We start from the raw sequence: 14,743 nt of genomic DNA, 5'->3' as shown, positions 1-14,743 counted from the left end.
TTGTGAATACGCAGCAGAAACAAATTCCCTGCAGCTCCCTAGATGGGGTAGTGGGTCTGCTAGTTTGGTAAGCAGATTCAACAGACACACAAACTAACCGCACACTGTTTAGGACGTCAGTTTGTTCATACCACATCATATTAATGCCCAGCTGAAAATTCAGACAATGGCAATGGTATAATGTTGCATCTTATACGCTCGGAACATACATGCAGGGAAAAGGGAAGAACCAAAGAATTTGTCCGTTCTTAATTTAAGTAAGAACTTGTTTTTGCAACCTTAATGTTCTTTCAACATTTTATAATGTGTGTCTCTCAGCATAGGGAAAAAATCATAGCTTCAGCACACAAAACCATTTAGCAGTGTATAGGATCTCTCATTCTCCAAATTCACAAAACAGTTTTTTTTTTTCTTATTTGGAAAGCAAACAAATATGGATACAAATACTCAGTGAACCCCTCCACCTGTGAAGATTTTTAGCATTGCTTATGTAGACCATTCAAACACAGAACACCCCTTTAAAGGCCCTTTCTCTAACCCAAAGCTTAAGTATCAAACTTGAGAACCACAAATCACTATTGTTTTCTTCTGCTCCTTCCAAAATAACCTTAGTACCCTCCCTCTGCCCTTGCAGTGATTCTTTTCTCTGCATCACGTCCTCAGCCTGCACTTCATCCCCCTAGTAGACATCAGGCAAATTTAATAGTGGCCTTACCTTTCCCACTTTCCACCATGCCTCACTTAGCAGTGTGGGTGTAACATTTTCCAAAACTATTCAGATTTCTTGTCAGTAGCTTTTTGTTGGTAAATAGAATTAGCGTGCTAAAACTATTCATTATGTACTGCTCCAATAAATATTGGTACAAAATAAAAGGTCCTTAGAGGCATCTTTCTTGATAAGTGAATAAAGTTTTATTAAATCCCAACATTTAAAGCATTTGTTATACCACAGTTTACATATTTTCAAATCCACTCTATACTGATTATATAATGTAATAAATATAATTTTCACAAAGTGATGATACCATTCTATTCTGGTATTATTCTGACAGTGATAAACTCCCCCCTGCAATGAACTGGCCTTATATAGGAAGAAACATATATTCATTTAGTTAAGTTCTCCAGATCAAATACATTCCACACAGACCAAAAAAAAATTACAAAAAAAATATTAAAAAAGACTACAAAATAAGCAGCACAGCAATTTTTTTTTTTTTCATCTCGAATACTGAACACACATCTAAATCATGCACATTCAGGTCAAATGGGAAAAAGTATAGAAAAAGCCTTAAAGGACAATTAGGGATTGCTGTCTTAAGAGAGATTTTAGAAAAGGTTCATTCCTCATACTACCAAAACCAAAGTTGATCTAGAATACCTTCCATTCATACTTTTTTAAAAAAAAAAAAAAAAATAGCAAAAGGCTTTGCAGTGCTTTGGCACAAAATGAAAACATTTTAAGTGAAAACTAATCATCAAACAAACAAGCTTTCAGAGGGAGGGAATTAAAGAAAAAAAGCCCAAGAACTAAATTACATTGCGAGAATTCAATAAATTTATGAAATGATAATATGACCACCCCTAAAAGAATGTGTATCTGTTCCTAAAAGGATACACTAAGATCTTCAAAGAGGAGCACGTACAAAGTAATGAAGAAGTCATCTATGCCTCCCTGGGACTGAAGGAGCACTTCAGCTAGGTTTCTGCACACATTTGGACAGAATGAGGAGAGAAATAAAAACAGTAGGAGAAAAAAAAAATACTAGCAACTCACTGGGAAACCAATGCCATCTAAAACCAGTCCCAGAAAAACTTCCCCAATAAGGAAATGAGCTAAACAGTCATCTTAACACCGTAATAACCCTCAGCGTAACAAATTAAAAGCTCTCCTCCTGGATCACTGGCCTAAACGGAATACTCTGCACTACTAAACCCAGAAGACAGTTTTTAACTGAAAGCATGTTGATTAAGTAAACAGAGGGTATCAAGGCTATCAAGATTCGCTCTACATAAGACCATTTGACACTAAGCCACTGACGGGAAAGAACATCAGAAGGACCCCATACGGGCAGTGAGCAGTGTTAAATACATGTGGAAACTTTAGAATACTTCAGCAGGTATTACTGCACAAGTATAAAAAAAGCATACAAAATTATAGCTGCTGGAAAACAGAAATTATCTAGTCCAGCAAGTAAAGAGCCTGGCTGGTCAGGTGTTCAGTTTTCAGACTAAAAGAGGACTGACTTCTCCAGCTCTTTCACCAACCTTCCAGCACATATGACACATTTACAGTATTTCTCAATATTCTTGCAAGTAAAAATGCAAGATGTTTGTACAGAGAAACAGGATACAAAAACAGCTTAGCAGTTACAAACTCTGCTTGGAGAAGGGGCTGAAGGGAGTAGATGAAGTGAAACTTCAAAATTTCACTTCTAGAAAAACTCAACTTTACAAAGCCTATGGTACTCTTAAAATACACCTCCACCCACCTCCTACAAAACAAGAACAGGAGCTGAAGAATAAAACAAGCGTGTCTGTTTGAAGATCACACAGGAAGGCAGGAAAAGACTGAACACTGCAGTACTGGTCTTGCCATCCTCATCCTCCTGTGTAAGCACTGATCTCTTGCCTCATGCCACGCAGGTCTACCTGAGAGACCACCAGGTACTGGTGGGCAGAAAGGCAGAGCAAGGGAGACTCTGCAGCTACAGCTGGAGGCCTCAGAGTCAGAATCCCCAGACTTGTGGTGTTCGTGGAGTTTCATACAGCAACACTGAGGTGGAAGGGGAGGAGAGAGGAAGATGTACAGAAATAAACTCTTTCAGCCTGGACAATATACACAAATTAATTTACATCCTGGCTTTCTTAGATGAACACAAAGCAAGAATGCTTCTATTAATATTTTCTAATCTCTCAAATTTCCCAGAATGATATTAATTTGTGTTAAGCCCTTCTAGGAAAGGCAGAGAGAACTTCTCCATCCTTTATCATCCTGCAGCAGTTATTCTGCTGTGTGCCTATCAGCCAACCAGGACATTGATGTGCAAATGCTATTAAGGAAAGTCACCTGCTGCAGAGTTTAGTCTTCTTCAAAAGGACACCGTTTACTTGAAATATTAAAACCTTAAACAAAATTCAAGTATTAACCTATCTGCATTGTTTTCAAATAGCATCTCCTTACTCTTGTAAGAAAAATCACAGAAGAGAAGCTAAGCATAAACAAAAACTACAGAATTAATAGAAAAGAGACTATTTCAGCTTTGGATTTTGTGCTTTACCATCAGCAGGTACTGTATGCTCAGACAGCAACAGAAATTATGTTAATTATGAGTTTTCTTTCTCATTTGCTTTTATTAGAGCTACTTTCATGAAGTAATTACTAGATGCCCAGTTATTTTGGGGAAAATGCCTGCAGAAAGACAGCTACTTTCACCCTTTGATATCAGTCTCTCCCATTTTTAAATAGAAAAAAAAAAAGAATTTCAGGAACTGATACCTGGCACTTTACTGTACTGTTAAGCAGCTCAGACTGGAAGCCCTAATGCATGCTGAAGACAGGCAGCAGGATAAAGATACCCAGCTTCAATTAAAAAAAAAAAAAAACCAAAAAAACAACCACACAACCCTACTCCCTTCCCATAACAATTCTAGCATAAGGCTTTCAGCGTTTACATACTCAGTGGACATTCTGTGGTCTGTTCCACAAAACATGCATGAGCGACTTCACTGCAAGAGATCAGAACTTCACCAGTCTGAGATTTGATAAGGCAGCTGCCTGATGGATAATAAACAGTGGAACAGGAAGTAGTCGCTGGACACAGGTATTAAGAAACACGCATAGGACACACATTATGTCCATGACACCAGTGTTATCTTTAAGTGCAGAACCTCAATAATAATGAACTCAAAGAATTAAGGAGTATCTTAACATGCCCCCAATTTGTTTCACAGGGTCAAGATACAGTTAGTGTTTTCTGCTCAACCTTAACAGAACCTGCTGAAGTCCACCCTGACACATCTTCTCTGGTTTCCCTGAAAAAGGATTTGCTTTCAGAGCAGAAGAGGCAATATACTGACCAAAAAGGATGGCAGAAGTCTGTCAAATGGAAAAGTCCTCAAGGAGAACGTAGAATTATCTCCGTTATTTCAGCTCTGCTGCCCAGCCTCATGGGTATTCCAAAGTACATCGTCCCTGGGCTGACATAGACAAAGGTGTTCTGCCCAACTTTGTACAAGCCAACAAAAAAAGGATTCAGAAAATAAGCCCCAGCATTTAGTGGGAACATCTGCCCTCCATGAGTATGGCCAGAGAGAATTAAATTTATGTCTGGTCTCTCCTGAAGGGCCCACTTTGCAGCAATCGGCTGATGAGCTAACAGCACTATTGCATGCTCACTGCTACAATCTCTGAGAGCTTTTTTTAAATCCATGCCATGCCCTGAGTAGCGTAATACATCTGCTTCAATATCATCAACGCCAGCCAGGCAGAACCAGTCATCAGTGCTCTTCGGTGAAACAATCTTCACATTCTCATTATGGAGTGGCTGAATATTAAACGATTTTAACAGCTCAAACCAGTTGCTAACATCTGATGTGTAGTACTCATGGTTTCCTGTGACAAAGTAAGTCCCCAAAGGGGAGTTAAGTTCTCCAAGAGGCTCAACAGCAGGTCGTATGATCTCTGCCTCAGAGTCAGTCAGGTCCCCAACAATCACGGTGATATCTGGTTTCAAAGCCTTAACCATTCTCACAATCATGGCAAGCTTGGTCTTCCCAACCGTAGGCCCCAGATGGATATCTGAAAGCAACACCACTTTCAGATTATTCATTGATGAGGGCAGCTTGTGAACTGGAATCTCCACTGAATTCACAGTGGGAGGCCGGGAAGCATTTAAGAGCCCAACAATAGTCAGCACAACAGTCAGCATAACTGCCAAAACTGGTTTCATAGCTGTTCTGCTGTTCTTGTTGCCAGTACCTGCCTTACCACCTCTCCCAGCCAAGAACTTGTAAGCCTGCTCTACAGAGCCGAGAGTGAAGAGGAAGAAGATAAGAATGATATAGGCCCCTAGGCAAGTGTAAGCAGCTAAAGAAAAGAAATAGGGCTCTTCTGCAACAAGAAATAGCAGTGTAAAGAAGCTTGAATGAGCCAAAGCTAGAAACATGAACACAGCTATTTTCCATGGCATGAAACAGAAAGAGCTGGCAGCTGAAAATCTGGAGAACGTGGTGACCGTGCTTCTCCAAACATGAAGAGAGCCTATCAACATGAGTGCGTTAGCAAATAGCGCCATCTGCAGCCTTAGAAGCCAACGCCGCATCCTGAGCTCAAGCTGTTCTGCCAGATAACTCCGCGATAGCATCATGGAGAAGAAAACCACTCCTGCAGCCACTGCAGCCTTTGCTTCAAGAGGCAGTTGCTTGAAGGAGATCATCTTTGCTTCCTTATCGTTCCCTTCTGTTCTGCAGAAGTCTCCAGTAGTCAATATTGTGGTTATGAAGGGATGCCTTGGATCAACGAAGCCTGCAACCAGGAACCAGTATCAGCCGTTTTAAAATATTATACATATTCCCTTTTTCCCAGACTGCAATAAAGGACTGTTACTCTGTACATACTACCCAGGACACTGGGTCATGCAGAATCGCTATCATAAAGACAGGGAGGAGACTTCCTGACGTGGAATAAATCAGACAACTGAAAACACTGGATTCTGGCAGCCCACTTCCAAGCTCCCTGCCTGCCTCCCTCAATGATTCCTCCTCCTCCCCCACTTTTTTTTTTAAATATGTCATTTCCTCATTAAGACTTCCTTATAGTAGATGGCAATAGATCATAACAGTGATACAGTGAGTGTTGGAAACAATCATAATAGTATTTGCAAACAATCATTATAGTATTTGTAAACCCCATATGTGTTCTATGACTAAGCTGCTTCTGCTGTCAACGTAGCACACGTGTTTTCTGTTCTTCTTCCCAAGCAGTTGGCTCCATTTCAAAACCAGGTATCCTACATCATTCTTACTCAATGCAACAGTTCTACTAACAAGTAACTACAGCAGTAGTGTAATCCCCACTGGAATAGCTACCAGATGCAGTCTCAGAAACTGCGGATGATACTGGCAGATATCCTTGCCTCCAGTTGTGAATAAGACTTCCCCAAAGCCCTCAAAATCTGTAGAACCAGTGAAACCCACACCGTGTTTGCTACTCAATTCCTGCTCACTTCCACTGCATGTATAGTTCCCAAGACTCAACATCTATTTCAGGATATACTGGTCTACCAGGATGCAATTAAATTGAAAAGGGATTAAAACATCACACGCTGTGCTCCTTTAGAAGTTAAGGGAGCGATAAGTCTAATGCACCTCTGCTGCCAGATTGAAAATAAATAATCAAGCATTAGTTATGCTTGAATCATACCAGAATTCCCTGGTTTGGCCTGGGTTCATAGCATTTCCACTCATGCCTGGTTTGCACATTACTATTTAAAATAAACCTGGTTTATTTTAACCATTGTTGAAAAAAAGGTTGGATAGTCTTTCATAACATACAATAGAGACAAAGTTTGAGATAACAAAATACCTAATTTTAAGTAAGCATATGTAACTGCATGGCCTTCAAAACACTGCCTGTCTTTCAGTCCACGCTTAACTAGAGAAAAAGTAAGCAATCATTACAGACAAAAATATCTCAGAACTAGGGCATGAAAGCAGCCTTGTAGGGCTGTGCAATGAGCTTGAGCCCAGAAGTCTACAAACCCAAGTCTGCCAGGTTGCTTATCTGCAGCATATACTTTCCCAAGCTAATTTAAAAGAACATCAATGCTTCTGTGATGATAGAACCGACCTATATTTTGAGGACTAGACCAAGTTTTAAGAAGACCCCTTCCGCATTGCTTGGTCAGGGAACTGCACGTTGATAGAGAAATCGTACCTCCCAGCCTCAGTTCCTCAGGGCCTCTCAACTGTTACAACACTACTCTTAAAAACAGTGCTATTTTACACATGGCTCTACAGAAAATAAACAAAGCTAGGCAGATAAGAGTATAAGAAACGCCCTACTGGTTTGAGTCCACAGTTCCTCTAGACACCAGACCATATTCCATATGGACAACAGCAATGCTCTTTAAAGAAACAAAATGACCCTGGCCAGTGTCTTTGGTCTGCTTCCTTCATACTCCTCCAGCAGGCAAAGCTGTTAAATTAGGCATGTTAGAAGGCAAATCCCTGCCCAGTCATTTTTGGATGTAGTTTATGAACCTCACGTATTTTAATTTGGCTAATCCGTTTTTGGAATCTGTTAAATATTGTCTGCTCTACAATCTCCCATAGCAGCAAATTCCTGAAGTTCGCTATGTTCTTTTGAAGTATTTTATCTATTTAAAACTAATTACTAAATCCACCAAGTGCCCCTCTTCTAATACTACCCAGTTTGGTGGCTGTCGGTTCTCCGTTCTTCTTACCACCTTCAGAATTTTGTCTCAGCCATAACTTCACCCCTCAGAGGCCATACTTACTGTCACCCAAACTTCCCTTTGATAAAGGCATCCCATGAGGCTGTGCTAGTTTTCACACAGCTTCAGACACCAGAGCATCATTCAATTTCAACATCAAGATAATACTGACACTCTGCTGCAAACTCAAGGCATAAGTGACAAGGCACATTCCCACAACAACTGCAAAGACTAAGGATTTGCCCAGGCCCCTGGTTAGGCAGTGGTACGGTGTGCCACTAGACAAAACAGCAACAAGAGTGGAAGCTGAACCTGGGCAGAACAGGAAAAACTCCTCTCCTTCCCCTCACACACCACAGGAAGAGCAAGTTTTCCCATGGGATCTGCTAATGGAGTGTCAGTATCAGATAACCGCAGCTCGATCCCCTCCCCCCCCTCCCCCCCCCGAGTTGCTTAATAATATAGTAATAATTGCTTTGTAACCGATTATTTTTCACAGCGGGGTCTAACCGGCGGCAGGAGTACAGCTGGGAGCACCGCACCTCCCGCGGGCGGCGACCCCGGCGGTCACCACCACCACCACCACCCCCCCCCGAAAGCTCACCACCCGGGGGGGGGGAGGGGGGGGTGTCAAGGCCAGGCACCGCCAGCCCTTCCTCAGTACGAAACAGCGAGGCCGAGGGCCCAGCGGGGCGGCCAGCCTGGCCAACAGCGGGCAGGCCTGCTCGGGAGAAGGAGGCGCCCCCCCCCGCACCTGCTCCCTTCCCAGTCTCGGCGCTGCCACAGGCCCAGCCCCTGCCTCCTGAATAACACCACCCCCCACAAATCGCTCAGGAATTAAAAACGGCCCGAAGTTAATCGCCTTCCCTCCTGGGGCGGGAGGGAGGCCCGCTACCAGCCGGCAGCCAGGCCTGCCCGCCCGCCAGCCCCCCGCGCCCCTCAGAGCTCGGGGCCGCCCCGCAACAACAGCAACGGCGCCGCGGAGCGGGTACCCTGAGGAGGAGGATGAGAAGGAGAAAGGCGAGGGGACTCACCGCCGCCCGGAGGACCGCCGCCAAGCCGGCCAGCGGGAGCACAAGCCGCAGCATGACGGGGAGAGGCGACACCGGCAGCGGCAGCAGCCGCTCCTCAACCCGCCGTCCCGTGACACGACGGCGTCAGCTGATTGCCCCGCCGGGCCGGGCCCGCCCCGCCCCGCCCCGCCCCGCCGCTTGCCCGGGAAACGGTCGGGCGCAGGCCGGGCATCTTTCTCTGCCACCGGCACCCCCTGCCGCCTCCTGGCCTCGCTCCGCAGCGCACTACACGCTCCAGCCGGCCCAAGGCCGGGGACTCTCGCTCCTCAGAGAGGGACGAGGGAAGCGCCCCACCACCACCACCCGTGGACGTGGGTGCCTTGTGCACCCAATGCTGGAAAAGGCTCCTGTCGCGCCAGCCTCTCGCCTGGCCCTGGAGCAGGTTACTCTGGCCCACAGCCTCATTCCCCATCGCCTCCTCCACACCAGTTGTCATCCACTCCACCTCCATTTCTCCTCCTCCCTGGTCGGGCTCCCCAGTCCCTGCCCTCCCGGGCTGCCCACCCTGCACCTCATCATCTGCTCCCCGCAAGTCCTTTACCCCCTTCCTCCCACCCGCCTCGTGTAACCCACAGCGCCACCACCCTGTGCCTTGTCTTCCCCCCTTCCTTGCCCACGTTGTACCATCCAGCTTGCTCTTCACCAGTTTTTCCACAATTCATCCAGCACAACCGCTCGATTAGTCCCGCCAGTTCTTCTGAGACCCACAGCCACTGGACCCTGCCTCCTTGTCCTGTCAATATGCTCTTCCTACCCTTGTCCCTCTCATAAAATCATGGAGTCATAGAATGGTTTAGGTTGGAAGGGACCTTGGAGATCATCTAGTTCCAACCCCTCTGCCATAGGCAGGGACACCTCCCACTAGACCGGGTTCACTTAGGAATGCATTTCCACAAAGCCTTTTGTTTTTTAATTCATTAAAATTGAAGCCAAGAATGAATTATGGACTAAGCAAAAAATGAGAGACCTGCCAGCCTACCAACAAACAGGGTTAAAATATAAAGCACAAAAGAAACCAGGCATTTGACAAAAGTGCAGCTGAGATTTCCCTTTGCCTTTAGCACCGCCTGGGCTGACTGGAAGCGCATAGTTTTGGGACAGCCAGGAAGGGCAGCTGGCAGAGCTCCAGTGCTGGGACGCTTACAAGCGGCACAGCAGCAAGAGCTCATGTTCGGGTTGAAGTCTTTTCTTTGGTGCAGTTATCTCTCAGGTTTCTTTCTGAAATGAAGGGGTACCTTTTATGGAGGCAAACGGAAGCATGCATGTGCATACGTGCTTGTGATTCTTGCTCATAGTTTTATATATACACTTCCATAAGCTATTTCAGGATGAGAGGGAAGTTCAACAAAACCCAAGACTGAAGAAGAGCCTCATAACTACTGACCTTGAAATAGCTGATCACATAATAGCTGGTGAGAAGTTCATAGAAAATTAATTTCAGCATGTGATCCCCACTGGTGTCATTTAGTGTGAACACATCAAAGGACCACTTGTCAACATGGTGCAAGAGTGGGGAGAAAAGACAGTCACTCTGGTGTCTTTGCAGAATTCACTGCTACTATTACGTAAACAAGTTTCTGAGGGAATAGGCTGGAACGCTGCAGGACTGTATTTTTTTCCTCATTTGCTCTGTTATTCATAAGAGTGTGATAAACTCAGTATCGTTTGTTCACCAAACCTAAAAACTTACATTTCCACAAGAAGGCAACTGCTTAACAAGAGGTGGCAAGATGGCCAACATTTTACTGTGTAAACAAGATATGCATGATTGTGCAGGCAAAACTAAGCTGCAGGGTCAAGTTATGTAGACAAAGTATAATAAATTGTGAAAAGACTTGAAGGAAAGAAACCTTCACCCCAAGACCACTGGCAATACTAGTGTTTAAGATGTTAATTTGTGTAATTTTAAAGGTGTTCGTTTAGTACTGCCAGAGTTTTAGAGATACCTATAGCACTTAGATAAATACTTTGAGAAAATGTTAGATGAAGAATCCTTATAGAATTTACTAACTCTTTAGAAAAAAGGGGGGGGGACTAAGTCAAAGATATAGTACTAATTAACTAGTAGTAATTCATAACCTAAAAGACAGGCCTGATAAAAAATGGACGAAGCAAGAAGTCTTGAGGCATTGCCAAGGACAGCTCCTGATAACAAATAAAAGAAGGCCTTGAAAGGCGGCTGAAACCAACCCTGCAGTCTGGACAGAGACCAAAAAGAAAAACTGAGTCTGCGCAGGGACAAAAGGTTACTTGAAGTGATGAAGAAGAATTTGCAGCCTTCATCCTCAAGACCCTCAGCGACCACCACCACAAAGCATTGCGCAAGCGCAGTTAGGAGGAGTTTATGAAAATGACTTCTTAAAGCTAATTTTAATACGAAGCGGGGATAGGTTATGCATATGTATAGCCGTATTAAGAGATCTTATGATTATGTAAAAAGTACCATATATATTTGAGAAAGCCGCTGCATTGAGTGCGCGCCGTCGGTGGAGTGAGACTCCCGGGCCGCCCAGCGCTGTTTTGCTTGCTGCCGCTTGCTAATAAATACTCCAAATTTTAATTGACTCTGTCTCACGTCAATTTTGTGAGATCAACTTATAACAATTTTGGTGCCGTGACTCGGATGGAGGCAATCTGGTGAGAAGCCCCATACAGGGAGGCGCCCCGCTGAAATTCAGCGGCCCTGGCTGGGTGCTATCGCATCACATCCTCTACCGACGAACCCTAAATTCGGCAACAAGCAAAAGAAAGCCGGCAAACCCTGTAATCTTTGTGCACGAAGCCCCGAACGAAGACGCAGGAACGCGTGAGTATAGGCCGGTTATCCGTTCGGTTGGGGTTGGGTATCCCGGAGTGTGATAATGTGAGACGTCCACCGGACTTAGTAGCCCACCGGACGAAGCGAGTGCGGACCCCTTAGTAGTGCGGTTCCCATCTCCCGCGAGGGACTGGGCCACGAATAGGGGGAGCGTGTGTGTGTGTGTAAGAAGGCACTCCGGAAGATGGGACAGAGGAAGAGCAAGCCCTCTGATCCCATGGGTGGATTGGGACCTCATGTGAAACCCCCCCCAAATACCACCAGATGTGGATTGGGACCTCATGTGAGACCCCCCCCAAATACCACCAGACAGTCCGTTAAGTTTAATGATCAAGTATTGGGATGATTACCCCTCTAGGCGGGGTAAGAACAAAGTAAAATTGATCCACTATTGTATGGAAATATGGAGAGAAAGAAACAAATAAGAAAAGGCTTATATTGGCCAATTTAGATTTGTGATCAGTCTGACTATCTTGGTGCAGATTAGTAGTAAATGGCAAATGGTTTAAGATTTAAGTTACACGTAACTGGCTATTGTTTTAATTGGAAAATCTTGTGGTGTGAGTGAGAAGTGTAATGGGCCCTTTTATATGACTGAGTGAGTGTTTGAGTGAGTGCGGTGCAGAGTTTGTGTGTTCACCCTAAGTGAAAAGGATTTTCATAATGGAGGAGAGAGAACATCGACATAGTCCAGGTGCAGACATTAAATGGCTACTACAGCAGCCAAACTGGACTAATCAAGACACTGAACATAAAACTCATATGGTGGATCTGCGCACCAGAGTTGTTCAAGAAATTAAAAAATCTGTTCCTTAGAGACAGAATATAAATAAAGCTTTTAGTGAACATCAAGGGAAAGATGAACCCCCCACTAAATGGCTAGACAGATTGCGACAGAATCTGCAACTCTATTCAAGGCTAGATCCCACCACCCCTGTGAGACAAGTTCTGTTGAAAACTCAGTTTGTGGTAAAGTCATGGACAGACATTAGAAAGAAATTGATAAAGTTAGAAAACTGGCAAGAGCAAGGATTAAACGAGTTGTTGAGAGAGGTATTGTTCTCGCCCCTCACTCTCGGGACGAGATTGAGCACGGAACCATTGGTTCCAACTGCAAGGTGTCATAAACCGAATAGTGGTGTTGCACAAAGAAGCTAAAGCTAGAAAGAGAAAAGGGAAAGCTACTGTTTGTGCTGTGCTGGGAGCGTGCCTGGCGGCTGCGGTGAAGGACAAGAGGCAGGCGCCCTGTCAAGAAGAGGCGATAGTTGCCTCAATACAAGCGGCACTGGCGCCGCTGCAGGAACAGTTCCTAGAAACCAAGCGGGTGCTAAAGGAAGAAAAGAGCAAAAAAACTTAATATTGAAAGAGAAGCTGAGTTCAGCTCCTGAAGGAGTCAGACACCCTCGCTGAGACAAAACTAATGCCAAAGGGAAAAGGGGTGCGCCCAATTTATCGTCAGGAAGATAAAAACACCACAAAACAAAAACCCAACTAAAAGACGCCACAGATAACACCCCCACATGTATCCACTGATAAAAACAGAATCCCCTTTACCGCCACTGAATTAGCCAAACTACGGAAAGATTTTGCTAGGATGGCAAAGAAATCCGAAACCGAATACGTGTGGAGTATATCCCTGTCGGGGGAGAACGGAATCATTTTATCAAAAAAGGAGCAGAAAGATATTGAGACCCTGGCGTTTTCCTCACAACGGGCGACCTCCGAGCCCCATGGTCTCTAACCCAGAGAGCCGCATATTAGTCGGGGGGTGGGGGGGGCTGAACCCATTGAAGAGGGGGAAGTGACTCAAGAATTAATAAATTACAGAAAGAAATATAAGCCAGTAAGTCGGACTTACCAAAAAGCAGAAACTAGAGTAGTGCGGACGGAGGAGCAGGCGAATAAATCATTGTTTAGGTTTTTTTTTCTGGGAAAAGCCCTGATCTTAAAAAAAAAAAAAAAAAAAAAAAAAAAGAGAGAGACCTCTGTTCCAGCAAGAATTGTGGCAAATAGAACTACAAAAGGAGGTGCCCCAAGACTTAATGGATGGGGCTCCCCACCAAAAAGCTAGAGTTCCTGGTGCGGAGGTGGTCTGAACAAAGACCCCCGCTCACACTGAACCCATCTTCGGCGCCACCCGTGGACATAGAAGAAGGGTTCAAAGGAAACAAAAAGGTGGCAGAAAGCTAAATCCTCCGCCCCCCCAAGGTGAGAGGGGAGGCAGAGGGTAAATGTTTATTAGACAACTCATCTGCAATAATAAAGGAGACTTACTAATTACAGTTGCAGTAGAGCCAAGGAAAAAACCCGTGACTTTTTTAATTGATACAGGGGCCCAAATTACAGCAATTAATCGGAGTGAGGTAGAACAGTCGGCATCTCGGCCCCTTCTAAACACCTAATAGTACTAAATGCTTTGGGGAAAACCCAATCTGTGCCCATGACTCCAGTAATCTTGTGGCTACCAGGAGAGGAAAGTCCGGTAGACACCATGGCGGTTATAAAGCCCTTCCAAATAAATCTCCTAGAAATAAATGTTTTGAAGAGAAGACAGTGGCGGGACACCCAAAGGAACTTACAGTCTTTCAGCATTCCTCAGGTTAGAAGGCTAACCGAGAATTTCAGTGTGTCAGTGCGCCTGCTACAAGCGGCGCCTCCCCTCCCCCCTTCCCGCTTGACTAATATGAAACCCTACCCGTTACCCCTGGGAGCGAGGGAGGGCATCACCCCCGTGTTAGAAGATCTGAAGAAGCAGAGAGTCGTAGTCCCGACACAGTCCCCCTTCAACTCTCCCATATAGCCCGTGAGAAAACCTAATAAGAAATGGAGATTGGCTGTAGACTATCGGCGCTTCAATAACAATACGGGCCCATTAACGGCTGCCGTGCCAAACATCGCTGAGTTAATCGCCACCATTCAGAAACAATCTCACCCGGTGATAGCAACAATTGATGTCAAAGACATTTTTTTATGGTTCCGCTGCAACCTGTGAAACAGGAATGCTTTGCTTTCACGTGTGTGTGTGGGGGGGGGCAGCAGTATACGTTTACTCGACTGCCTCAAGGATGTAAACACTCCCCCACACCAGCTCATCATGTACTGGCCCAAGAACTTGAAACCATTCACATACAAGAAAGAGTTAAAATTTACAAAGACCCCACCCCTGACGGGGTGGCTCAGAGCGCCTCCATAAAAAAAAAAAAAAAAAAAAAAAAAAAAAAAAAAAAAATAGTATGCTCAAATAAAACACTATTGCGATTTTTTGTGACAAAAGGAACTGCTAAAATACTGCCTATCCAAGATGAGGCGAACTTAGATAAGGAGATGCCCCCAACTTTCCCTTGTGATCAAAGTCGCTCCCCCATTCTCAGAGCAAGTTTTAAATGCATAGTTTACTG

General features: G+C 44.7%; 2 protein-coding genes across 2 annotated transcripts in view; both read right to left on the bottom strand.

Moving 5' to 3' along the window:
* Window positions 1-8,542, bottom strand: part of GLB1 (galactosidase beta 1) — a gene marked incomplete at its 5' end in the record, with an annotated part of 43,943 nt that extends 35,401 nt beyond the window's left edge. Inside the window, one exon of the mRNA XM_082499350.1 lies at window positions 8,489-8,542. Within this exon, the coding sequence (XP_082355476.1) occupies window positions 8,489-8,542 (54 nt within the window). The remainder of the gene's footprint in view (window positions 1-8,488) is intronic.
* On the bottom strand, window positions 3,994-5,435 carry TMPPE (transmembrane protein with metallophosphoesterase domain; the record flags this gene model as incomplete). Its single annotated transcript, XM_082499387.1, has 1 exon — window positions 3,994-5,435. One exon carries the CDS (start codon window positions 5,433-5,435, stop codon window positions 4,116-4,118), a length of 1,320 nt encoding a protein of 439 aa, XP_082355513.1. The 3' UTR covers window positions 3,994-4,115.
* Window positions 8,543-14,743: the final 6,201 nt, after the last annotated feature.

This window comes from Vanellus vanellus, assembly GCF_965231255.1.
Source record: "Vanellus vanellus genome assembly, chromosome: 2".
Taxonomy (NCBI): Eukaryota; Metazoa; Chordata; class Aves; order Charadriiformes; family Charadriidae; genus Vanellus; species Vanellus vanellus.
The sequence above is the reverse complement of the archived record's forward strand: the minus strand, read 5'-3'. Positions and strand labels throughout refer to the sequence as shown.